A 25,658-nucleotide genomic window follows, 5' to 3' on the forward strand; every position below is an offset into this window, starting at 1 on the left:
ATGTTTTTCCGCCCAGTGGTTGACACGTGGCAGGCCGAGGTGCCTGGGAGCTTATGTAAGGCCCGTGGCTATTTCTCTAGAACCAAGAGCAAAGCTCTGAGCTCAGGAGAAAACTCGGCCTCACTGACCAGCCGGGCGAAGAGGCAGGAGGTGCCACCTCCCGCCTGTTGCCCCCAAGAGCCAGAGAAATGTCCAAATGTATCAGCTCTGGGTGGCCCAGCTGACAGCTTAGCAGCCACAGGCAGCAGCTGGGTGGGTACCACTCATCCCTGATTCCCACTGCCCAGCCTGGCACTGCCAGGGTGTCAGGGCCCAGGAGACTCCCCTGGAGGAGGATTCAGGGATTATTAACCTCTTGCGTGATATGGGCAGGGGCAGGCCCTACCCTTGACTGGCTGTGGAAGGGGCTGAGCAAGGCCACAGTCAGTTGTCACTGAATCTGGAGGCTGGTGCTGGGCTTCTGGCCTCTAGACCTGCCCTGGTTTAGCCTGTGCCTAGGTGTAACCTGCGCATGCCCCTCCCATCTCAGTTTCTCCATCTGCTAAATGGGCCCAGTAAGGCTTCTGGGGTTGTAATGAGCATCAGATGAAGCCAGGCTGTCAAAGTACCTCTGAGTGGAAGTCAGGACCAGTTAAGTGAGTTGCAGGTCCCAGCGCAAAATGAGAATGTGGGCCCCTTGATGAAAAGTATTAAGGATTTCAAGTTTGTGACAGCAGAACATTAAACCAAGTGGAGGGTCCTTCTGAGACACCAGGAAGCCAGCCCTGGTGGAGTTCTGTCTCTGACTTTGTGTCTATCTTCCTCCTTTGCCGTGTCTCAGTTCCTCCAGCTGTAAAACCAAGAGGTTGGTGTGTGAGGTCCCTCTGGGTTCTCAGCTTTATGGAGCAGTGGGTGGGGTGTCCCTGGGCTCCCCTGTAGGTCTCGGCTCAAGGGTCACTTCCTCAGGGAAGTCTGCCCTGATCCTACCCTGGCTTGCTCGGGTACCTAGAAGTCCCACGGCACCTCTGCTTTGCAGCACACGTCATCCTGGCAACGTCTGTCTTCCCGATAACTTGTCTTTCTCCTGCAACTTTTCTTCGATGATGCAATAAATATACAACTCTGGTCTCATTGGAAAAAAACAAAAAACAAAAACTGTGTTCTAAGAAGGTTTTATTCTCTCTACATTTCATCTCCTCCGAATGAGGTTCACCAAGGTTGACCAGACCTGCCCCAATACCACCAGCTTGGAAGTGGATTCCAACTTGGGTGCCTCCGGGCCCTCGACTCTTCTGACCCTCACAGCCAGAGTGTGGGCGAGGGGCCTGCGGGGCTTAAGGCTGGGCTGTCTGACCCGTGTCCCTTTGTCGAGGGAGGCGGGTGTCAGGCTCGCCCCCAACCCCCTGCCAAGTGCCGCCTCTTTTTCTTCTGCAGGGCTCCCTGCTCAGCGCCAACATGGCTGAGAACTCCCCACCGCCCCCTTCCCCCACCGCAGCCCCGGTGGCTGAACCCGGAGTCACGGAGCAGCCGGGGCCCCAGAGCCCCCCTCCCTCCCCTCCTGGCCCAGAAGAACCCCTGGATGGAGTTGACCCAGAAGTCCCTCACCCGGACCTGGCCCCCGTTGCCTTCTTCTGCCTGCGACAGACCACCAGTCCCCGGAACTGGTGCATCAAGATGGTGTGTAACCCATATCCTTTGTGGGGCCTGGGTTTATCTGGATTCTGCCCGGGGCCCCGCCGGTCCCTCTGGCCAGGAGGCCTGCGGCCCAGACTGAGGCTGAGAGGCTGTGGTATCGGTTAGCAAGCTCAGGGGCTGGGGCTGGGAGATCTTGGACCACAAGCTCGGACGGATGAGGACCTGGCGTCCTGCTGATGTGAGTGTTCTGGGAGTTGCTGATGACCGTGGGTGGTCAGTGCAGTGTCCAGGCGGCTCAGGAAGCCCTCTGGTGTGAACTTTAGGTCTGCAGGAGGAAGCAGAGTTAAGTCAGACCCTGGCCTGTGGCCCAGCTCCTGGTGATCGAGTCATTTGGGGGTTGCTGACAGGGGTGATGAGAGCCTGACGAGAAACTGTGGGCCTGGACCGTTGGCAGGTGACTCTGACACGCAGGGTGAGGCTCCACCCACCTCACCTCCTTACAGAGCTTCCTGCCTCCACTTGCTGCATCTCCTCCACTCGGGTCACCCCCTGGTGAAGACCGTTCACCCTTTCCCGTGGTCTTGGAGGCACGAGCAGAGTCCTACCCAGCCCCCAGGCCCTGCCCCGCTCCCCTCATTCTGCTTCCCCTGCTCTTCCAGGCCTCAGGGCCTTCTCACACACTCTCTCCTTTGAAAAGCCTTCCCTTCCCTCTTCACTGGGCCAAATCCTTTGTTGCCTCCTTCAAATCCCCACTTACACGTCACTTCCTCAGGGCAGCCCTCTGTGGTTCCTCCTCCGCCTCTCTTGCTTGTCCTGAGCTCGTGTGGGACTCAGACTCTGGCACTGTCTCCTCCAGGGCTCTGCCAGGTGACCAGGACACAGACCAAGCCTGTCTTTTTGCCTGCGGGACCCCAGCACCCAGCACAGTGCCTGGCACATTGTGGGTGCTCCTGCAGTGTTCGCTGGGCGCGTGTCTCCACAGTGAACGGAGCAGAGGCCCCATCACGGGGCACTCAGGCTGGGCTTTGGGATCTTGGGGGGATGTAGTGGGATTCTTTGATCCCGTGCCGAGGGCTCCAGGATTCTTCCCCAGCCACAAACCTCCCTCCTGCCCCTCCTTCCTGGGAAGGAGCTCAGGAAAGGAGCATTGCATAACCCAGTGTTCCTCAGTGCGGGCAGGGTTGGCATTTGGAGCGTGATGGTGTTGTGTGGTCTGAGCTGTCCTGCAGGGCACAGGACGTTTGCTCTTCCTGGCCCCTAAATATTGGTAGGGAGCAGCCCTCCGTTATTGCAACAACCAAAAACGAGCCATTGCATCTGCAGGCTTTGCAGGAGCCTGCTCTCCATCAAGAACCCAAAGGAATGGTGGACATGGAGGTGTCAGGGTCAGGCCAGTAGGGAAAGGCTGTCAGGACCTGCAGGCCGGGGTGGGAGCAGGGCGGTGTGGGAGGTCCGCCTGGGACAGACTGTTCCAAGTGCCAGAGTCCCTGGTGCTGAGGGGCCCTGGCTCAGAGCCAGCTGCCCTTTGAAACTTGGTGCTTCATGACTCAGCTCCTCCCCCAGCCCAGAGGCAGGCCCTGAGTCACCGCCTGACTCACTGGAGAGACAGAAGGCCACTGGGACCCTCCGTAAGCTGCCAAGCTGGGGTAGCAGAGGTCCATTCACCCAGAGGTCAGCACTGTTTCTTACCTGGCCTGGGCCTTAAGCTCACACTGTCAGCCGGGTTTCAGCTGGGAGGACTCTGCGTCTGAAATGTCAGGGGGTCCGTTGTGCTGTTCTTTTTTTTTTTTTTTGAATCAACTAATTTATTTAAAAAAAAATTTATTCTTTGGCTGCTGTGGGTCTTAGTTGCCATCCATGGGGTCTTTGTTACATCATGCAGGGTTTTCACTGACGTGCAGGGATTCTCTAGTTCTGGTGTGTGGACTCAGGAGTTGCAGTGCCTGGGCTTAGTTGCTCCACGGCACGTGGGATCTTCGTTTCCCGATCAGGGATCGAACCCACGTCCCCTGCATTGGAAGGCACATTCTTAACTATGGGACTGCCAGGGAGGTCCCCCGTTGTGCTGTCTGACTCATGGGTAGGTGGCATGTGGAAAGCATTGGGGACCGGAGTAAGACAGACCCATGGACTGGTTCTGCCTGTTATTTGCTGTGTGACCACAAGCTGATTTCTTAACCTCTCTGAGCCCCAGTTTCTCCATCTGTTAAACAGAGACGGTATTTACACATTTTACTGGATTGCATTGAAGACCAAAGCAGTACATAACTAGCACATGGGAAAGCACATCTTTGTAGCCTAGAAAACCACACATGTGGTTATCACTCTTATCACCTGTGCCCAAAAGTGATCAGAGCCCTCACTTACAGCTGAGTAAACACTGCTCGTGGTAGATTCAACAAGACACCAGGCATCACGTCTTTAGGTAGAACATAACGCCTTCAGAGGGCATTGTTCCCAGGGAAAATCAGATTCTGTCTCTGTGATTTAGGTAGATTTGTGCCAGTTACCATGCTGATACCCGTGCCCTCACCCGTGCAGACATTGCTAATCGATCACAGCGTCCTCCAGCAGGGCACCCTTGGCAGCATGACTAATCAGTTTGAAACCCGTTTTCCACCCTCGATTAGATTTTGAGAGCCTTTCTTAGGCATGTCACCGGCGGTGTGCGGGAGAACGGCCAGTGGTGGGTTGTATGTACTCTGGTTTCCTTTCCCTGAGCCTTAGTTTTCTCATCTCTGTGATGGGACAAAGACGATTAGAGATGATTCTTGCAAAGCACCCAGCCATGTGTCCAGCCCAGAAGTGGGGTCAGGGAGGAGGGGCGGTGATAATAACAAGAGCCAGCACTTAAACTGTGCTGAATGCTTTGCCTGCAGTATCACCTTTTAACCCCTATAACCACCCCCTAGGAGGTAGGCTTTCAGAGCCCCATTTACACATGGGGAAAGTGAGCTCAGAGAGGTTGACTAACTTTTATCCAGGTTGCACAGCCAGGATGTGGTAAAGCTAGCACAAAAACCTCAATCTCTCTGAATTCCCCAGGCTCAGCTTTTATCCAGGACACGGCTGCCACCTTTGGAGGCTGGAGACAGGTTCTCCACACTCCACCGGAGCAAGGATGCTTTGCAGTTCCGGGCGGCTGGGCGAGGGTCTTCCTGGGTTCCAGCTTCTACCTTCAGCAGCCACCTCACTGTGCCCTGCCAGGGGCCACCCCCCAGGAGGACTTTGCAGCCCCCTGCCTCCCCGCGTGCCCCTGGCTGCTGCCTGCCCCATGCCAGCCTGCGCTGAGCCAGAGCCGTGGGAGCCAGCCATGCGTGGTGGGAGCCGGTCGGCTGTGGAGGCTGCCTCTCTGCTGGGCAGGGGGAGGGCGCCAGCCTGGGCCGGGAGGCGGGAAACACCAGCTGCCGGTGACCTTGGGCAAGTCACTTCCCCTCTTTCGCCCTTGGCCTGCCTGTCTGCAGGATGGGGAGACTCGGGCAGTCTCCCCGAGTCAGGAGGGGCCGTCTGGGGTGCTCACTTCCCTGCTGCCTTTGTCAGAAAGTGTCCCCGTGGTGTGCAGGGATGGGGCTCTGTGTTCCCGGTGGGCAGGTGTGCTCGCTCTGTGCTTTCATGGCTGTGGTCCTGGTTCTCATCTGCTCCTCCGTCCCTGCCTGGCTCTGCTGCTAGGACTGAGGGTCTGTGGGTGTGCTTGCATTGAAGCCCACCTGGCTGAGACTCCTGCCGCCTTGCAGACCCTCTGACCTGGGTCATCATGGGGCAGGAAGAGACAGGGTCCATTTTCTCATCACAGCCCTGCGGTGTCAAGCCTTGTGCTGTTCGCTGTGAGGGTTCAGTGAATTTGCTGAGGTGGGCGAACGGGCTCTTGTTCATCCGTCCTTTACTCACCCATTCATGAGCTGGGTCGGCAAGCCTTTACTGAGTGCCTGCCATGTACCAGGCTCAGAGGCCAACTATGGCTGTTTTGTGCAGGGGAGGGTCACTCTGGCTCCCTTGGTGAGAAGCCAGCCAGGAGACCATCATGAGAGGGGATCTGGGGAGGCTGGTGGCTGAGGGTGCTGGTGGGGCCGGAAAGGGGGTCCGAGTGGAGGCATGGCTGCCTTGGGGGTCACAGAGGTGACCCCAGGGATTGTAGCTTGGTCAAGCATGAATGTTAACCTTCTTGGCCAAGGGGCCTTTGTCTTTGCTGAGCCTCAGTTTGCTCATCTGTGAAATGGGAACTTCAACGACCCCCAGTTGGGAACATCAGGGGTTCCAGTGAGAATTCCAGGGCAAGCATTGACTGGGAAAACTGCTAAGTGTGGAGTAGCAGCTGTGCGCACCCTGGAGCCAATGATGGAGCTGACGGGGACACACTGGGGTGACTTGGGTGACCCGGCTCAGGACAAGGGTTTTCAAGGTTGGTGGATAGCTGGGTCCTGTGTCTGGATGATGGTCTGAGAAGCCTGTGGGCTGGGTTGCCCCCAGGGAGAGAGATGCCGACTCCTGCAGGGTGGAGGGAGGGCATGAAGTTTGGGGAGTGAGGGGGAGAAGGCCAAGAAAGCCCTCACCACAGGAAGAGAAATGGGGTGTCACCACCCTCCCATCGCCCTGCTGCCCTTGCTCTGGTCATTTAGTCCATCCCCCTGCCTCTGGTGGGCTACGTCTCTGCTGCATTAGATGGGCCTGGGGTCAATTGATAAGCACCTTTTGGGCCTTCTGTGGCTCTAGACTGACTGTCAGGAAGTCCTCCTTAATCTAACCCCCCTCCCCCTCCTGTTCTGAGCCCTTTCTCTGGGTCAGGGTCATTGGGAAATCCGAGCCTGTATTCCTCCACCTCTTCCTGTCTAAACAGGTGGCCTCTGGGATCTCACCCCTCCTGCCCCACTGACAGCTGGCATCTTCCTCCTTCCTCTTTCCCACACGGTGGAGAGAACCCCCGAGCAGGAACCCAGAGCGTAGCGCCCTCTGCTGAGTGCCTGTTTCCTGCACCCCTCCTCCCCACTCGCCTTCATCCTCCGGGGGTCCTGGGCTCCCGGTGTGGACGCGGTTTGTCATCAGTTAAGGGCTGTTCGCTCCCTCCCTCCCTCGCTGCCTTCTTCCATTTGTTTGCTTATTCATTCCTCCCTCAGAAACCTTCAGCGGCAATCTCACCCCCAGAATAGTCTCACTTAGCCTGGATTCGGGGCCTTCCACCATCCACCTGGTTGGCCTCCAGCCGCCTTTCTGCTGTTTCCCTTCACACACTCTGTCCTGAAGCCCAAACACGCTGCTCGTGTTTCCTGACACCCCTGCCTGCCCGTCTTTGCTTACGCTGGGTCTGCCCCCTGAGACACCCTCTCCCCCAGTCTCTAGGGTGCCAAGTCCTGCCAGCCCCACCAGCACCAGCTTCCTGGCCACCACTTGCAGGAATCTCAGCTTTTTCCTCTCTATCCTCCCGCAGTCCTTCCCTAGCCTCCGGCCTCGGGAGATTGTTGGTGGCTAGCCTTGTCTCCTCCTCCCTCAGTGGGGTCCCAGAGGGCTGGGCCCGTGGCTCTCACTTGACTCTGTCTCCAATGCACAGGCGTCTCATCACTTTCTGCCTTACAAAGTACTTTCCTGCTTGCCATGACCTCTCAGATACTCTCCTCCCGTGGGGTGCCGGGACCAGAAGTCTGCTAGCTCCCCATTCTACAGCTGGGAAGCCTGAGGCTGAGGAAGGGAGCCTGACCTGCCTGAGGGCATGTGTTGAGTAGTGGACAAAGCCAGCACAGATCAGAGCCCAGGACTCTCAGGCCAGGGCCTGCTAGTGGCTGGGGAAGGGGTTCTTTCGGGGAGGGTATCCCCTCCTCCTTCAGCCCTGGCCCAAAGGGAACGTCCAGACGGACGGCAAGTGTTGCTGGAAGAAGCAGCACATGTCTGGGAAATTGTCCGTTTCCCTCCATCTGGCGTAGAGAAGGTTGTTTTTCTCAGAAGTACAAGTCAGCACCAAGCTGTGCCCTGGGGATGCTCGCGGTGGTCAGAGTGGATGCTGCACACTCATTGGTCAGCAGGGTGGACCTGATAGCCAGTCAGAGGTCTGGGGCCAGGGAGAGCCTGACCCACAGGGCAGTCTCAGGTACTGTCACCTGGAGATGTCTATATAAACAGAGCTACAGGTGCAGAAGCTGCCCCTGACAAAGCCTAGGAGGGTTGGTGAAGCCTACCTGGAGGAGGGGACATTTGGCTGGGTCTTGCTGCATGAGTAGGAGTTTCCCAGGAGGGCAGATGAGGAATGGTGTTTTAGGCAGGGGGACTAGTGTAGGGAACAGGAAGGAGTTTAGTGTGGCTGGAGTGGTGTGAGGAGGGGCGGGATAGCAGGGTATGAAATGCCAGGTTAGAGCTTACTCTCCATCTTGTGGACACTGCAGAACCACTGAAGGATGTCCAGCAGGGACAGGGCACATGTAATTTCATTTATTAGAACAGTTCCTCCTGAAGCAGAATGGCAGGTGCTTGAGGGAGAGAGACTAAGGTCAGGAGACCAAGCAGGAACCACCTGTAATAGATACAGATCAATCAATTGATGGATTCAACAAGTGTTTAGCAAAGCCCAGCTTCAGTAGTGTTGAACACTGTCCTAGACAGAAGTGGAGGGCTGTTCAGCCACGCTGGGGGGGGTCACAGTGTACCAGGCCTGGCACCCAGCCTTGGCCCCCGGGAGACCCCAATCTGATGGGGGAGGCAGAACCACACCCAGATCATACTCTAGTGAAGAAAAACGGGGTAAAGACTGGGCAGAGGGACCCTGAGTGGGCTGTGGGCACCAGGAGGCTGGTCAGTCCGTTGTGACTGGGAAGCCGCAGGAGCCCTCCGTGGACGAGGAGTGGGGCAGGAGAGACTTTGGTGGGGGAGAAGGCGGGGACGGGGCATGATATCCCAGTGGAGGAAACAGCCTGATCGGAGGCTCAGAGTCAAGCTGGGGTCACCAAGGTCGCTGACTACAGCCTGGGGGCTGGGCTGGGAGACCAGAGGAGTGGGGTCTGAGCACAGAGGGACATTCGGGGTCTAGATTCTGGAAGGCTGTGCCAGAGAGGATGCTGGTGATCCCTAAGGGCCTCCCATGCACTGCCTGGTGCAGCTCAGGTCCCTCCTTGAGATTTCCCATTTGACAGCCGAGGCTCAGAGAGGGGACATGCTTGTCCAGACCACCCTGCCAGGCTGTGGCTGAGGAGGCTTGGGGCGGGGGCCCGGGCCTGTGTCGCCAGCCCCTCGAAGCCCAGAGGTGAGCCCAGCTGGGAAGCCTCGTTGTGATTGATATAGAGCGGGCGGATTAGAAGGAGGGCTGGCTGGCTAATGAAGAGTCAACCCCCTCCTGGGACATTTAAAACACGATTGGATTTTTACTGTTCAGTCCCCCCTCAGCTACAGCTTCATGTCAGAGGCCGACTTTGACCTGTCGCCTCCCTCAGACTGCCTCGCGGTCCTGTTGGGAGACAAATGGCCCCGTTCATTTCCCTGGGAGAGAAATCGATATGTCTTTTTAATCAGCCAGAAGGTCTTCCTGCTCATCTCCCTCCAGCTCTCCTATGGGGCCGCCATCCATGTTTCCTTCCCCAGCTGCCCTGGGGAGTCCTGCGTCCCCTGTCTCCCGTCAAGTTCAAATCCTGACTCTGCTGCTGACTGCTGTGTGGTACTGAGCAAGCCACTTGACCTCTCTGGGCTCCGATTTCTATCTGACTCCTGTATGTAGATGAGAAAGCAGAAGGAGAAGCCTTGGCTGACTGTGAGATTCTGTATGAGTATTGGGGGCTGGGCTAGGGGAAGAGACCCAGCCCAAGTATAAGCCCTGTGACCTCAGGCGGTCACTCCTCCTGTCTTCATCTCAATTTCCAAAAAACAAAAAAACCAGGACTGAGGAAGGGGTTGAGCCGTATCAACCGTGATCTTCAGTTGGGTGTGATTTTGCCCACGGTATTTGACAACGTCTGCAGACACCCACTCCAGTGTCCTTGCCTGGAGAATCCCAGGGACGGGGGAGCCTGGTGGGCTGCCGTCTCTGGGGTCGTACAGAGTCGGACATGACTGAAGTGACTTAGCAGCAGCAGCAGACACTGTTGGTCATCACAGCTCAGGGAGGGTGTGCTACTGGGCATTGTTGTCTTTCAGTCGCTAAGTCGTGTCTGACTCTTTCCGACCCCATCCACGGACTGCGGCACATCAGGCTCCTTTGCCCTCCAGTATCTCTCAGAGTTTGCTCAAATTCATGTCCACTGAGTCAGGGATGCTATCTAACTATCTCATCCTCTGCCACTTCTTTCTTCTTTTGCCTTCTATCTTTCCCAGTGTCAGCATGTGTTACTGGTTGCCAGTGGGTAAAGGTCAGACATCCTACAACGCACAGGCTAGCCTACAACAAAGGATCCTCCATCCCTCGATGTCAATAGTGCGGAGGCTCAGAAGGTCCCTGAGATCTCCTGAAGCTCCGAGAGTGTGGAAAGCATGGAGCTGAGGGTCTTGTGAGGAGGAGGGCTGAGACGGAGGGAAGCTGAGGATGATCACTGAGAGAGAAGAGGAGGACATGCAGAGTCCCAACTGGCAGGGTTTCTTGTGGTCTCCTAGACTTGAGTTTGAGTCCTGGAGCTGCCATTTACTAGGAGTCACATTCTCGATCACCCCCTTCCTTCCACCCACCCATCTCCCCACCCGCCTTCCTTTGCTTCATGCATCAATTCATCCAGCCACTCCCCAACCCACTCATCCATCCATCCACCCATCTATCCATTCATCTTTTCATTTCTTCATCTGTTTATCTGCACACCCACCCATCTATTCACTCAGTCCTTACATCTGTGCATTTATCTACCCACCTTCCCAATCATCTACCCATTCAATCATCCATCGCTCCAACCACACAAAGGCCTCCTTCTCACCCTCCTACCTACCCATCTATCAACCATTCAGTTATTTGGCAAATGCAGAATACCCAGCCCAACCCTCTGTTGGGCACCATCACTCTCTCCTTGTAGCACTTACAAGACCTCTTGTACCTGACTTCTTATTTTCACCTTCTGCTAGACTGTGAGCTCCCTGAGGGCAGGCTCCATGTTCCATTAATGCATGTCTCTTCTTCAGCCTTGACCCTCAGCCCTATGCTGCACATAGTGGGTGTGCAGCAAAGCTTTCAGCGAAGCACATCCTAGTCAACAAGGTTGGAGGTGGAGGTTATACAGACAGAGAGGAGGCTGGCCAAAAGCTCTTACACAATGGAACGCAGAGCCAACGAATCTGGAAATTCTCTGGAAGGCAATAGGGAGCCATGGAAGGCTTTTGGTTTTGGAGGAGCCCTCGGACTGCTGCGTGGAGGGTGTGTCAGAGAAGGCAGGGCTGCAGGAGGAGCAGGCTGTTCATGGACTTAGGAGTGAGAGAGCGAGGCTTGCCTGGGGCAGTGGGGTTCAGAGGTGGGATGGAGAGGAGAGATTTAGGGGGTGAGATGGACAGGTCTCTGAGATGGATGTCAGGGGTGAGGGGAAGGAGGGCTCTGAGGGGTTCTAGCCTGGACAGCTTGCAGGATTGGTGGTAGTTGGGGTCATCGTTCATGGGGTGGGAAGTTCAGGGGGGAGTTTGGTGGTCTGCAGAGAGGATGACCTATCCCATTTTAGACATGATGACTTTGAGAGGTTCCCTGGGACATCCCAGAGCAGTGCTTGGGAGGCTGTGGCTCACTCTGGACCTGTCAGTCCAGGGAGGATCATAGAGGCTGTGGCTCTGGGTGTGGGTTCAGTGGATGGAGAGGGAATCTCAGGGGCCTGGGGAGCCCGAGAAAGGCCAGCAATTAAAGGGTGAGGTCCATCAAGCAGGATGAGGGTCTGTCCAGGGGCTTGTGGTGTCCCCAGCGCCCAGCAGGAGTTTCTGGAACAAGGGTCTTAAACTGAGGTTCATCCACTTGAATTGGGACAAGCTGCGTGTTTGGTTTCATTGACTTCTAACTGAAATGTAGCATTTCTTTGTGTTATGAACAGAGGCAGCCGAGCACGATGGGGTTGCCGGCAGTTCCTGCGACTGTCACCAGCAGCAGTCACCGATATTTTGAGCCACATCACGGTTCCTTGTAGAGCTCTGGGAATGTCATTGTCATTCTCCCCGGCTTCCCAGGCACACAGGCTCAGACCCGCCCCTGGCTTTGGTTATTCATTGTGTTGATAACAAAGCACACAGAGTTCTCCATCACAAATTTGTTTTCCTAAAAAATATTTTGACAACTATTTTAACATAACTGTCTTCTTTCTTTTCTAATACTAAGCTTTCTTAAAAAAATTTATGCACTTAAAAACAGTATTCTGAGAAAGGGTTCATGAACTTCCCCAGGAGGTACAGAAATGCTTAAGAGCTGCTGGTGCAGGGAAGAGAGTGGGTCGGCCGTGCCCAGTGCTGCTGCCCCCAGGGGGCCGTGGAGGCTGGTGTGCACACACTTTGGCGTGTGTAAGTGTGGGAGGGGCTCCGTGTGAATGCACATGTGAACATGTACACATGTGTGGTCAGGGGCAGGCAGAGAAGACGTGTGGTGGGGGATGGGCCCCCAGGAGGCCAAGGAAGAGCGGCATCACCCTCTGTCCAGCCCTCACCCTGTCCAACCGCATCTCCGTTAGTGTTTGTGTCTGCCCATGGCTTCTGCAGGGCAGGGACCATGTCATCTTCATTCAGGGCTTCCAGGGTCACTGTGGGCCAGACAGAGCGGGGGCGGGGGCTCAGTGAAGAGGGGCTGAGTATAGGAATAGTGAGTGATGGATGTTAGAAAGGAGAGGAGGGGGCGTTCGAGGTGGGGAGTGGGGCTGCAGATCCCTTCAACACAGAAATCCCTCTTTAGCCCCCTCGATGCCTCCAAGTGACGGGCACCTCACTCCTTCCTGAGGTTGTAGATGCCCTGAGCTGCTGCTCCAGGTGGGCCTCTGGGCACAGAGAAGGTCGGATATGCGCTGCCCTTGGAGAGCACGGCCTGGTTGGGGGCGGGACACCGGGACAGAACCACACTGTCATCAGGGGCACGTCTGAGGTTCTGTAAGGGGCCCGGGGAGGCCTCCGCACCCCCTGCTAGGACTCCAAGAGGCTCCCCGGCGGGTGCACCTTCTTTGTGGATGGGCTCCTGAGGCTGGGTCGGCTCGCAGACAGCGGGACCCTGGTCCCCAGGGGCCTTCCCTGCCCGTCTCTTCAGCAGTGGCTGAGGTGCGGCATCTGGTGGGTCTCCTTGGCGGGAACTTCCTTCCATGGACCATCCACCCTGGTTTTCTTCCAGGCTGGCGGCCCCAGTTCCCTCGCCACTGCCTCCTCCACTTCGGCTGTCTGCACTGGGCATGGAGGCCTGCTGGGCATCTGGGAATCAAAGACTTTGGCCAAATTCAATGAGTTGTCAAATTACACAGACTCTAAGAAGTGGGCTTGGGGGCAGCGACACTCTTTCTAAGGGATCTCAGCCCCCTGAACTTATAGCTTATCACTAGAACCAGTCAGCCTGGGGAAGGGCTGTGTGTCGTGTGGGGAGCTCCCTGTCACTAGAAGCACGTAAGTGGAGAGAGGATGAGGACCATCTGCCTAGCGGGTCCATTCACTTTGTGGAACAATTTTCTGTCTCAGCTGAACCACTGTGTCAGCTTGGCCAAATCCTGCCATCTCTGAACTTTCATTTTCTTTCTTTTTTTTTTTTTTGGCCACACCATGAGGCATGTGGGATGAGAGAGCTTAGTTCCCTGACCAGGGATCAAATACATGCCCCTTTCAGTGGAAGCGGGGAGTCTTAACCACTGGATCGCTAGTGAAGTCCTGGGACCTTCATTTTCATATCTGTAAAGTGGGTGGAATGATGTCTGCCATGCCCATCTTCCAAGGTTGCCGTGGGCTCGGACAGAAGAAATTCTTAAACGAAGACAGGATGCTGCGAGGTTCAGATCCCCGTTCCGTCCCTTGCTGTGGCCTCGGGCAAGTCTGTGGAACAGGTTGTGGTGAAGGTCTTCTGGGGGGTCCCTGACAGCCAGTGCCCCAGCAGGGGTTGTGGCTTTTTAATTGTTGCATTTTATATTTCCCTATAGCTGTCGCTCGGCATCACTTTTTGTTACACTTTTCATTGTGATAAAATGTGCATGCAATAGAGCTCGCAAATCTTAATGTCTAGCTCAAGGCATTTTTCCATGTAAACACACTCCTGTGACCTCACTCCGTCCAAGAAGGACATCTCCAGCCCTCGCAGGCTCCCTCACTCCACCCGGGATGAACTCTCTCTCCTCTAGAGTTGCTGCCCTCTCTCACTGTTGCTTCGCTTTGCCTGGGTTTTCACTTCGTATGACTTGGACGCTCTTTGCTCTTCTGGCTCCTGTTACCAGTGTCAGGTCTGGCCGCTCCATCCACGCAGCTGTGGTAGCGTGTTCTTTTAGGTCACTGAGTAGTGTTCCATCAAAGGAAATGTGTCACAGTTTCTCAGCCTTGGCACTGTGGGCATTTCAGGCTGGAGAATTCTTTGTGGTGAGGCTGCTCTGTGCATTGTGGTGCGTTGAGCGGCATCCTTGGTCTCCATCCACCAGATACCAAGAGCCTCCTTCAAAACCCAGTTGTGACAACCCAAAACGTCTCCAGACATGGCCGTATGTCCCCCCGGGGGCCCAAATCATCTCCAGTTGAAATCTCCTGCCCGACTCATTCTCCTGTCGATGGCCACTTAGATTGTTCCCAAGTTGGGACTGTTAAAGGTAACACGTGCTTTTTTGTGGACTTATTTGGGCATTTCTCTGGGGAGCATGGACCCAAGAGTGGCACAGTTGGATCCTAGCATGGGCTTATGTTTTTTAAAGTCACCCTTCTTTTTAAAAAAATACTTATTTATTTAATTTTTGGCTGTGCCTGGGCTTCATTGCTGCACAGGGCTTTCTCTAGTTGTGGAGAGTGGGGGCTGCTCTCTAGTCACGGTGCGTGGGCTACTTGTTGCAGTGGCTTCTCTTGCTGTGGAGCCCAGGCTCGAGGGTGCTCAGGCTTCTGTAGTTGTGGCACATGGGCTCAGGAGTTATGGGCTCGAGAGTGAGGGCTCAGTGGTTGGTGGCACATGGCTGTTAGCCTGTGGCATGTGGAACCTTCCTAGATCAAGAATTGAGCCCATGTCCTCTGTTTTAGCAGGCGGGTTCTTAACCATTGGATCCACAGGGAAGCCCTCTGTTTAGTTTTAATAAATGCTGCCAAGCAGCTTTCCAGAGTGGTTGTGCCTCATAAAGATAAGTTGAGTGAATGAGTGAGTAAGTGAATGGATCTCCTCCTTAAAGCCCAGGGCCTGAAGCACAGCTAACATTCAGGATGGTAGCCACTTCTAGTACAGTGCATACTACGTGGCCTCAGACCATGGCAGGTCCTAGAACAGGTAAGCACTCTGGGCACCTCCAGCCTGGCTCATCTCAGTACACTGATTCACAGGTCAGGTATCCGGTAGGTGTTCCATGGATGCCTGTGAACCTGGCCTTGGAAGAGCACAGAGCTGGCCCAAGAACAAGGGTCTGGAACCTCGGGCCCTGGTCTGTGAAGGCCTGAGGCCTGGGTGCCCATCCTTGGATGCCCTGGAGACAGACAGAGGAGGGAGCTCTGTATAGGGGCAGGCTCACCTTCCCTGCCTCCCTGGTCTAGGAGCATGTAGCTCCCAGCTTGCTTCCTCCACTTGATTTATTTAGACAACCGAAGTGCACACTGGGAAATGGATCTGATTTCAGATTTGACAAAAATAAAAACAAACTTGGCTGCCCCAGCCAAACTGAGCACTCCCATCCCCTACCTACCCTCCCAGAGCCCCCTGGAATTGCAGAAACCATGACTGTCAGCTGAGCCTGCAGGATGGAGGGTGGTGGTTGCCATGGTAACCGTGCAGGCCTCTGATTCTGGCTCCTGAAGAGGAGGCTGCCCTGAGGGGCCTGGTTGGGCTCTGGACATTGCCCAGCCAGTCACTCTTCTCTTTAGGAAGTGGCGGGTTCAAGGGGGCCCCTGGCATCGTAGCTTTGCTGGTGGCTCTGTCCTACCAGGTGACACCCCAGCTTCTTAAGACAGCAGCCAGGCATGGGGTGGAGATGGTCCTGGTCTGGCTCAGCTCTTGCTGGGGACTTTGAGGCTGGCACCCTCTCCTCACTGGCTTCCTCTCCCATCCTCTCCTCCACCATCTCCTTCCTTCCCAGTCAGAGTGAGTGAGTGAGTGAGTGAAGTCGCTCAGTCGTGTCTGACTCTTTGCGACCCCATGGACTGTAGCCTACCAGGCTCCTCTGTCCATGGGGTTTTCCAAGCAAGAACACTGGAGTGGATTGCCATTTCCTTCTCCAGGAGATCTTCCCGACACAGGGATTGAACCCGGGTCTCCCGCATTGTAGGCAGATGCTTTACCGTCTAAGCCACCAGGGAAGTCTCCCAGTCGGAAGGGAAAAGCAAATATTCCACTGAGCATGTGCCAGTCCAGGCCCTGTTCCCTGAGGCCACAGCATGTGGCTGAGAACATGGGGTTTGGAATCAGGAGAAGCATGTTCAAATCCTGACTTTGCCACATACCAGCCATGGTATGACCCTAGGTGGCTGTGGCTGGAGCCCTGGAGCCAATGCTGGTGCCTCAGTTTCCTCATCTGTAAAATGGGGTAACAGTAGCACCTGCCAGTTGAGGGGACTCGGCTGAAGGTGAAGGATGACTCTCCAAGTTGTTGATTGATTGTATTTAAAGCCTGTGAGTGAAGGTTCAGTCCTTGGGAGGCAGCCATGGTCTAAAGGGTTTGTGATCGCATCTCTTGTCCTTACTCAAGGTCATGTTAAGTAATCAGCAGATAACACCAGTCTGAGATTCTCAGTCCTTTGCTGGTGAGGTGGCTTTTTTTTTCGCCCAAAGTCAAAGAATGAGAAACCCTGGACCCTGTTATAGAAGAGGTGGACAAGGATAGGGGCTTCCCTGTTGCACATACATGACAAGCCCTGGTTCTTGTCCACGATCACATGGGTTCTGTGTTCTGGGGCCTCTGGGGTCCCTTCCTCATGTGCTTACTGTAAGGTTTAAATGACATATTATTAATATTTGCTATTTCATTAGAAAAGTGAAAAGCTCAGGGACCCTGTGGCTGGGGAGTCTCTTTCCTGAGGGTCACTTCCGCTCCAGGGTCATCGTGTCCCTGGGATGCTCTCTGCCCCTCTGTGTCCCCTCTGTGCAGTGGGGATGGGATCAGGGGCTCTCTGAGGGCCGGGATGGGGTTGTTCTGTGGCAAAGGTCACCTGGAGAGGCGTGAGGGTCTGGGCGGCCAAGGGGGCAGAGTGGCAGGGCCCTAACCACAGAGCCTTGGGTGCCAGCGGGGCCCTGAGCTTCGCACCAGCTTCCCACCTGGAGCTGGCACCCAGGCCCCAGCCTGCCCTGTTACCCAGCAATCCTGTACCACCCTCTCTGGGCCTCTGTCCTCTCTTGTGCTGTCCCAGAGTCCTGGAGCTCTGCTTGACGGCTTTCAGAATTGCCCGGTGCTTGTGACTAACGATGGCAGCTCTGGGCGCTGGGCCAGGCCCTTCACGCCTTCCACCACTCTCCTTCCCCGCGCCACGTGGTCTGGTTTAACTTCAAGGAGGGCTTATGCTTTTGATCCCCGAGCCAGTGGGGAGTGTGTCAGGATCTGCAGACAGCGATGCCAGCTCTGGCCTGACTTCTGAGCCTCGCAGGCTCCTGGAAAGGGCCCAGCCCTGCCATCTGGGATTTCCCTGAGTGCCTTGGGGCAGGGCTGAGACTGTCCATCCCTGAAGCTGAGCCATCTAGAGGTGAAAGCCGCTCCATCTGCCCCTTTCGAGGGACGTGCACCAGAGGTGGCCCTGTGGCAGCGGCTCCGGCACCACTAAGTCAGACCGTTCGGGCATCTCATTGACTGTGACCTTGGCCAGGTCATTCCAGCTCTCCAGGCCATTTCTCCATCTGCTCCCTGTGGGCTACGAGAAGAGTTAGGGCCATGTCCCTAGGGGCCTGGCAGGCAGTAGTCATGACTACTGCCAAGTTCATTAACGCAATATGAGCTAGACCAGGTGGGTGGGGAGCACTTTGGGAAGGAGGCTGAGCCACCACTAGGTGAGTGGGGAAAGGTGCTTCAGGAAAGCTTCCAGAAGAGGTGACAGATGACCTGGGCTGTGAAGGATGAGTAGGAGTTTGCCTGGTAAAGTTGGTAGAAAGATATGCATGTTGGTAGAAAGGTATGCATGCATATCTCATTCAAAGGGTATAATTGGGGACAGCAAGAAGTTCAGTGCATGCCAAGGCTGGCGGGAGAGGCCAGAAGAGTTCATTGAGATCAGAGTGTAGGAGACTGTGAGTGTCAGGCTAGGGAGGCTGGAAGGCTTTTGAATAGGGGAGAGGTCTAATCAGAATTGGACTTCAGCCAGATTAATTTGGCGTTGACGAAATGGGGCAAGAACAGCAGGCTCTGTTTTTGTAGCTCAGCTCTGCCTTTTTCCAGCTAGGGTCCTTGGGCAAAATTGTGTTCCCCTTTGTGACTCTGTTTCCTCACTTGTAACTGGGGCTTGTAATAGGGCTGGAGGATTAAATGCGATAATGCTTGCAAAGAGCTTGGATAGTATTGGCCACACAACAAACACCTCGGGATTGTATGCAGGGCAGGTTGGAGCGGCAGAGACCAGAGCTGGAGGCCAGCAAGGAGGCTGGGCAGGGCTCAGGTGAGAGGTGCTGAAGATGAGCTGAGGCCTCAGAGGCTGGCAAGGAAAGACACGGGCAGAGACAAGCCCTGCATCACAGAGGAGAGCAGGTCTGGGGTGAATCTCAGCTCCAGCGCTTCCCAGCTGTGTGAGCTGGGAGAGGCCCCTCATTTCTCTGAACCTCAGTTTTCCTAATCCGTAAAATGGGTCTGCTGACCCCCACTGCTCAGGGCCTTGGTTAGGAAGAAGTGGGAGTGCCAGGTTCCTGGAAGACACCTGCCAAGTGCACTTTGAACTTGAAGCTGGCAGGAAGGGCAAAGGGAGCAGAAGAGGTGGCTGGAAGGAGAGAGAGCACGACAGGCCAGGGGAAAAGGCAAAGAGGATGGGGGACGTTTGCTGGTAATTAGAACGTTTGAACTTCAAAAAAGTTAATTAATGATGAAGCTGCTGCTGGAGCGATGCTCAGGCTAGAAGGGGGCCCTGGCAACGACTGAAGTTAATTACAGGCTGTGGCGGGAGAGTGGCAGAGGTTTGAGGGGGCAGGAAGGAGCAGAGTTGGGGCAAAGAGGGTCTGACAGGGAGGCGGGAGGGAAGGCAGTATCCCAAGGTGAGCAAGGACCGGGGATGGGAGGGAAGTGGTTGCCAAGGAAACCAGGTCAATCTTCCATTAAGCAAGAGATCCTCACCCCACTGCTGGGTGGGGTCTGGCTGAGAGTCTGACTGGCATTGCTGCATCTGAGCTCAGAGAAAGGGCTTTGAAATTGAGGGGCCAGAGCTTTCATGTGGGGACACTCAAGAATCTTTGGGTGTCAGAGTGTGCAGCACCTAGAGAGGTTTACTCAATCAGACAGACATTTATTTTGCTCCTCCTAGATGCTTGGCACTGTTGGGGCATGAATGCCACCCCCCTGTCCCCTTGGAATGTAGGTTCTAGCCTTGGATAAAGACAATGAGCCTGTCAGCAAGTTAACCCATGAATGACCCAGGCCCTCGGGCCCTTCTGGGTTCTGGCTCCCCTGATTCCCTTGGGGGCTTGGGGATTCTAGGTTTGGGAGGGAGGGATGGGGCTGAACATCAGTGGGCTGTGTTCTAAGATTGAGCAGGAACCAGCCAGGAAGGAGCAAGGTGTTAGAGAGGAGAGCAGCCTGGCCTGGAAAGCCCAGTCACCCGCGTCTAAGCATGTGCCCTTGAAGCCTGGCCCAGGCTGCTGGCTGCAGGAGCCTTTCTGCCTGGACAGGCCTGAGGAGGCTGAGCCCCACCCTGACTTGTGCAGGGGTCGGGGGGAGCCCAGGCACAGACCTGCTGGAGTCTGGCAATGAGCTGTAACCCAGCCACAGGAGAGGAGAGAAGTACAGGGTGTCTGGCCAGTCTTAGCCATGCTGGATGGACGCTCTGCAGGGTTCAGCTCCAGGGCTTGGGTAGAGATGGAGGGGGTGTGGGTGGAGGAGGGGAGGGATGGTCAGAGAAGGGAGGCAGTGACAGTCAGAGGAAGAAAGTCAGAGTTAGAGAGGCTGGGAGAGTCTGGAGATGGTCCCCCAGTCAGGTCTCTGGGGACCTCTTCCTTTCTGGTTCTGGGGAAGTTCAGGCTGGGGCAAAGAGGTCAGGGGAGGGCCATGGGGAGGGCATCCTGGCAGATGGTGGCTTAGTGGAGTTCAGGTTCTCTGGTGGGTTTGGCCATGTCTGTTGTGAGGAGTCGGGGTAGGCTGTTTAAAAGGTCTTTGAAAATATAGGCACTGACCCACCAGGGGAGGCACCTGGGGGGCAATGGGGTGGATATCTGTGTTGGTGGTGGGGGAGTGGCCCCCCAGCTGTTGTGTCCTTGACTTGGTGCGCACGTGGTTTGAATGTATCAGCATGCTGGTGATCCTGCTGAACTGCGTGACCCTCGGCATGTACCAGCCGTGCGACGACATGGACTGCCTGTCAGAGCGCTGCAAGATCCTGCAGGTGAGGCCGGCTGCCCCGCCCCGCCCCGCCCCGCCCTCAGGCCCCGCCCATCCTAGCTAGGCCCCGCCGCGCCCCTCCCACTCACTGCCAGCTGGTCCTACCTGCGTCTCTTCCATCCTCTCTCCCTCCCGTCCTCTCCTCTCTGTCTCGAGGCCTCTGCCCTAGTCCATGCCCTTCCTTTTCTCCCATCTCCAACTTCCTCCTTGTCTCCCCATCCCCAACCCACTATCCAGTAAAGCACAAGTGACCTGACACTCCCTGAAGAAAGCCTTGCCCTTCACGCCCAGTGATCGGGATAAAGGCCGAGCTCCATCACTATGCTGATGCCGTTAGGAGCCGCCTCCTGGACCTCTCCTATTCTCATCTCACAGAGATCCCAGGTGGAGGCCTGACCTTTGGCCCCTGTGGCACATGTACACCTGTAGTGCAGGGTGTTAGGTCTATACCCATTTTACAGATGTGGAAACATCTAATTCTGTCTCCCTTAGAAACTCAGATTCCTCCTGAGAGGAACTGCCCTCTGCTTCCTGTGTTCCCACAGGACTCAGAGGTTCCCAAGCAGCCCAGTTTCTCCGATTCCTTTGGGGGTACATGTTCAAGATCCAGACCCCTGGCCCATACAAAACCTACAGAATTAGAATCTCTGAGGTGGGTCTGGGGTCCAAGTGAGTAACAAGCTCTTGGGCCGGCCCCAGGGTCCTTGGTGGAGTTAGAACCCATTATTAACCTCAGTGAGTACTAGACTGGCTTCCCTACTAGGTGGTGAATTTAGCGAGCATTCATCTCTGGGCCCCCAACACTCAGCCTATGAGCTACCCAGAGAAGGTGCTCAGTGTCCATTTGCTGAATTGAATTGTCTTCAACCTTCATTGATTCTGGAAAGAGGGATTCCACCCAGGTCCCATCCTCAGCAAATAGACGCTCACAGAGCCCGTGATTGTGGCCGTATTTGGGGCCTTCCTTTCCGAGCAGAGGAAGACATCACAGGGACCTGTGCCCACTGCAGGTGTCAGGCCTGTTTTGAGAAAGCTCCTTCCGTGTGTGTTTAGGAGTCAGGGAGACCTGAGTGTCATTTCTTCCCTTCACTGCTGTGGGAACTGTGGCGAGTTTCTGAAGCAGTCTGAGATCCCGGTTCCTCATCTGTAAAATGGCAGCATTCAAGGAGTCACTCAGAGAACTGAAGAGAGAATGCAGGGCAAAGGTCTAGCCCAGGGCATGGCAATTATTAGGGAGACCCCCCTTTGCCCACTCCCATCTGGGTCCCTTGTCATTATGCTTGCTTTTAGGGAACAAATAGAGGGGGCTGGAAAACCCTGGGCAGTCTCCTCCTCTGTGAAATGAATGCCTTGGACTAGGATCTCTGAGGTTCTCTCCCGGACCAGGAGAAGATGTTTCCAGGTCTCTCCCTGGGCCCGGGTGTCCATCCCCATGTTCCCACCTCACACCGTGGCTCCAACGCTGCGTCCTGATCTGGGACCTCATGCTGTCCCTTGCTTCTTGTCTTCCTCCTGCCCCTGCAGGTCTTCGATGACTTCATCTTTGTCTTCTTTGCCATGGAGATGGTGCTCAAGATGGTGGCCCTGGGCATTTTTGGCAAGAAGTGCTACCTTGGGGACACATGGAACCGACTGGATTTCTTCATTGTCATGGCAGGGTAGGTAGACCATATCAGACAGGTCCTAGCCCCTGATGCATGCCAGACATCATGTAAATAATCTCTGGGGCTTCTGGGTAATAATGAAGAAGCTGTGTGTTATTGTCTGGATTCTTCCTGGGCCTCTCTGATGGAAGGAATGATGTCCCTTCCCTGAATGGCCTGGACAAACAGACATTCCTTCCCCCTCATTCTGGTGAACTGTGTGTCTTCCTGCGCTGTCAGCTGATACTGGATCTGTTTTACACTAACTAACTGTGACCTTAAGAAAGCTACTTAACCTCTCTAAACCTCAGTGTCCTCATCTGTGAAATGGGGATAATGTATAACGAAGGCCAGCTCCATTAAAGTGAGCACCCAACAAATGTGAGCTATTATTATTATCATCCTAGATCACTTAGCAAGTTAGAGATCCAGCACAGACTCTACTGTCTGACTCCAAACTGTGGTTATTTCTGCCAAGATGTTAGCTATAGTCAGAAAGAGGTCAGGGGACAACTTAAACTGTTTGGAGCATCTTGGATTCTGCTCTGTGCCTTGTCCTTCCTTTCCTGGGTTAAGCCAGGCTGGTGGCCCATCCACACATTCATTCCACAGTCAGCAGTTGACTGAGCTCCTACTAAGTGTCAGCACTGTCTTCAATGCAGGGCAGGAAGGATGGCAAATCTAGACATAAACTTTATCCTTCCCAAGTACCATCTGGAGAGAGGCATTCAGCAGCTACATGGGTGAGCATGCCACATGCTGAGACCAGGGCCCTGGGAAAGAGTTATGATTCTCTGAGAGCATCTTTGGGCCAGGCTGGGGGCTTGGGGATTTGACGACTTGCCTGAGGAGGTGACACACACACAACAGCTGGAAGATAGACAGGTGTTAACCATGCCCAGTAATGGTCAATATGGCAGAAGTGAAAAGCAGGGACAAAAAGGCTAGAGACCCCCGAGTGTGTGTGAGTGTGTACATGTGTCAGTGACCTTGAGAGCATGTGCATTTATTTGCATACATGTGTGTGCCAAGATATGTGTGTGATGCCCTTGAGAAGTTGCAGGGAGGGTGGCCAGGCACGTGGCTGAGATGGGAAGTCAGTATCACCATGTACACACTGAATTCTGTGGATGTGTCCTGAAGGGCCGTGGGTTGCTCACTGGTGTTCTTTAGAATGTGACAGTACCCTGTCCTCAGCGCTGTATTCAGTTCCACAGCCACATTATCAGTGACGATGTAGACCAAATTAGAAGTTAAACTGGGTCCCTACGTGGGAGCTGTGTCACCCTCTTTGTCAGATTCTTCCTTCTCATTCTCATCTTGGTTTGGCTGGAGGACATCCTTAAGTAGTTTTGTTTTTTAGAGAGTTCATTTGGGTTTTCCCATCACATGTTAAGGAAAAATCCGAAAGAACTTTTTGACCAACTCAATAAAAAGAAAAGGTGCTTGGATAGTGTCGTTTTTCAGTCTTGCCTGTCCACGCATATATCCCTTTGACCTTGGTGGGTGAAGGGCAGTTTTTGTCTGCACTGCACTGGACTCGAAGTTTTTCTCCCTCAGAGCCCTGTGTGTGGTACTGTCCAAATCGACACCATATATTGCAGCCGAGGCCACTATAGATCTGGTTCTTCTTTGTTGGGAGAAACCTGCTTTTTCTTTGCTAGAAGCTTGAAAGTTTTCTCCTTACCTTCAGAATTCAGACATTTCACAAGGGCAGGTGTTAAGTGAAGGATCGCTTCTGGTGGGGCCTTTTGGAACTCAAGACTTGTGCATCCTTCAGGTCAGAAAAAAATTATTCCGTATCTTGTTTGGTGACTGGCCATTCTTCTCTGCTCTCTCCTAGAATTCCCAGTAAGTGGTTATTTCCATCATCTCTCTATTCTCTGCATGTTTCGTTCACCTCTCTTACAGATTTCATCTGTACTAAGAATTCCTTGACTTGGCCTTCTGAATCACTAACAATGTCCTTTTCTCAATTTACTGCCCCTAATGGAAGTGCTCATCTCCTCTGTGTCTTTTTAATTCTCAGGATCGCTTGTTGCTCTTGAATTTCTTATTTTTCAGAGCAGCTTGTTTTTATGGATGCAATATTCACTCACATCTCTTCGTATATACAAATTAGGCTTTACTGATCCTGAAGTCAAAGTATAATTTCCAGAAAGTTAAAAAAAATTACCCTCACACAAATCTTAGAAGGAACATGTATATTACAGATTTATTCGACTCATTAATGAGGAATCAGCAGGATGGTAATCGTCAGAACCAGAAAAACAGGCAATGGAAAAAAAAACCTGGGGATATGAGGTGCTTAGAATCAAAGCTGGTTAATGGCCTTATAGGGTCATAAAACCGTAATCTTTGGGGTTATCTTTTTATATTGGGCAGAAACCACTTACAAATACCTCCAAGTTCACATGTAATTTCATAGCAGCCAGACCTTTAATGAACAGTAAAGAGTGAATCAGACCAAGGTGTGTTCCCCCAGATAATGAAATAATCTTTAGATGGGTCTGTTAAATAATGCTCCAAATGATATCACGAGAAATGCTGCCCTTCCTTTGCCGAAGTTCCAAATTTTAGGATGATTTTTCTTAACTCCTGTTTCAGGGAAGTCATTTGTTTTGCTGGCTCCACTGACTGCCTCCCATGAGTGCCCCCGCTCTGCCCTTTTGCCTTGAAGAGTCTCCTCTATTGCTTAGCGGTTCCCCTCTGTCTGCTCATATTTATAAAAAAAGACAATAAAGATCTAAACTGAGTGGTCTAAGGACCTGGGCTGGCTTCAGCATTGTGGCGAGGTCTCCGTTTGACATCTTCTCTTGGTCTTTGGGGTGGAGACGGGGCGGGGATGGGGTCCGCAGGCCAGCAGCCTCCTGGGGGGTCAGGGAGGGCTGGGTACATGTGCAGCCCCATAGGGCCCCATACTTGGGTTAATGCTCTGCTTTCATCAGTTTGAAATTCTTTTTTCTTTTTCTAGTGGTTGCTGGTCTTCCACAATGGAATTCTTTCTTTGAAAATTTTTTTATTGGAGGATAGTTGCTTTACAATGTTGTGTGGGTTTCTGCTGTATCAGCAAAGTGAATCAGCCATATGTATACATATATCTTCTCTCTTTTGGATTTTCTTCCCATTCAGGTCGCCACAGAGCACTGAGTGGAGTTCTCTGTGCTACACAGGAGGTTCTCGTTAGTTACCTGTTTTAGACGTGGAAGCCCCATTTTATATGTAGCAACATATCTCTGTCAACCCCCATCTCCCGATTCTCCCCCCCACCCCTTCCCCACCTGGGTGTCTGTGCATTTCTTCTTTACGTCTGTGTCTCTATTTCTGCTTTGCAAACAGTTTCATCTATGCCTTTTTTCTAGATTCCGTATATGTGTGTTAACACGTAATATTTGCAATTCTCTTCATAAAAAGGTTTCACTGTATATTATTTTTCTTACTTTTGGCCGCGCTGAGTCTGTTGCTGTGTGCCTGCTTTCTCTAGTTTGGGCCAGCAGGGGCTCCGGTTGTAGTGCGTGGGGTTCTCATTGCGGTGGCTTCTCTCATTTCGGAGCATAGCTGTAGATGCCTGGGCTTCGGTATTTGCAGCACATGGGCTCAGCAGTTGTGATCTTCCCGAACCAGAGATCCAACCTGCGTCTCCTGCATTGGCAGGCAGACTCTTAACCACTGTATCACCAGAGAAGTTCTGAAATTCTTAATACATTTTGAACAGGGGCCCTACGTTTTCACTTAGCCCTGGGTCCTGGGAGTAATGTAGCCAGTCTTGGCTTGGCAGTGGGCTCAACAGAGACATTTTTGTGAGTCATGAACAGCCCCATGTGGGATGCTGGGAACTCTGGGTCCT

The 25,658-nt window shown here is 53.9% G+C and overlaps 1 protein-coding gene across 2 annotated transcripts in view; it reads left to right on the plus strand.

The window, feature by feature from the left end:
* The window catches only part of CACNA1I (calcium voltage-gated channel subunit alpha1 I), a 127,110-nt gene that overhangs the window by 10,763 nt on the left and 90,689 nt on the right, over positions 1 to 25,658 (plus strand). Inside the window, exons 2-4 of one of the 2 annotated variants that reach the window (XM_061418597.1) lie at positions 1,414 to 1,667; positions 20,061 to 20,172; positions 21,693 to 21,826. In XM_061418597.1, the coding sequence (XP_061274581.1) occupies positions 1,435 to 1,667; positions 20,061 to 20,172; positions 21,693 to 21,826 (479 nt within the window). In that variant the 5' untranslated portion in view covers positions 1,414 to 1,434. Of the gene's footprint in view, positions 1 to 1,413; positions 1,668 to 19,841; positions 20,173 to 21,692; positions 21,827 to 25,658 lie in introns of those variants that run through there. The other variant, XM_061418596.1, reaches the window with a different exon arrangement.

This window comes from Bos javanicus, chromosome 5 (genome assembly GCF_032452875.1).
Source record: "Bos javanicus breed banteng chromosome 5, ARS-OSU_banteng_1.0, whole genome shotgun sequence".
Taxonomy (NCBI): Eukaryota; Metazoa; Chordata; class Mammalia; order Artiodactyla; family Bovidae; genus Bos; species Bos javanicus.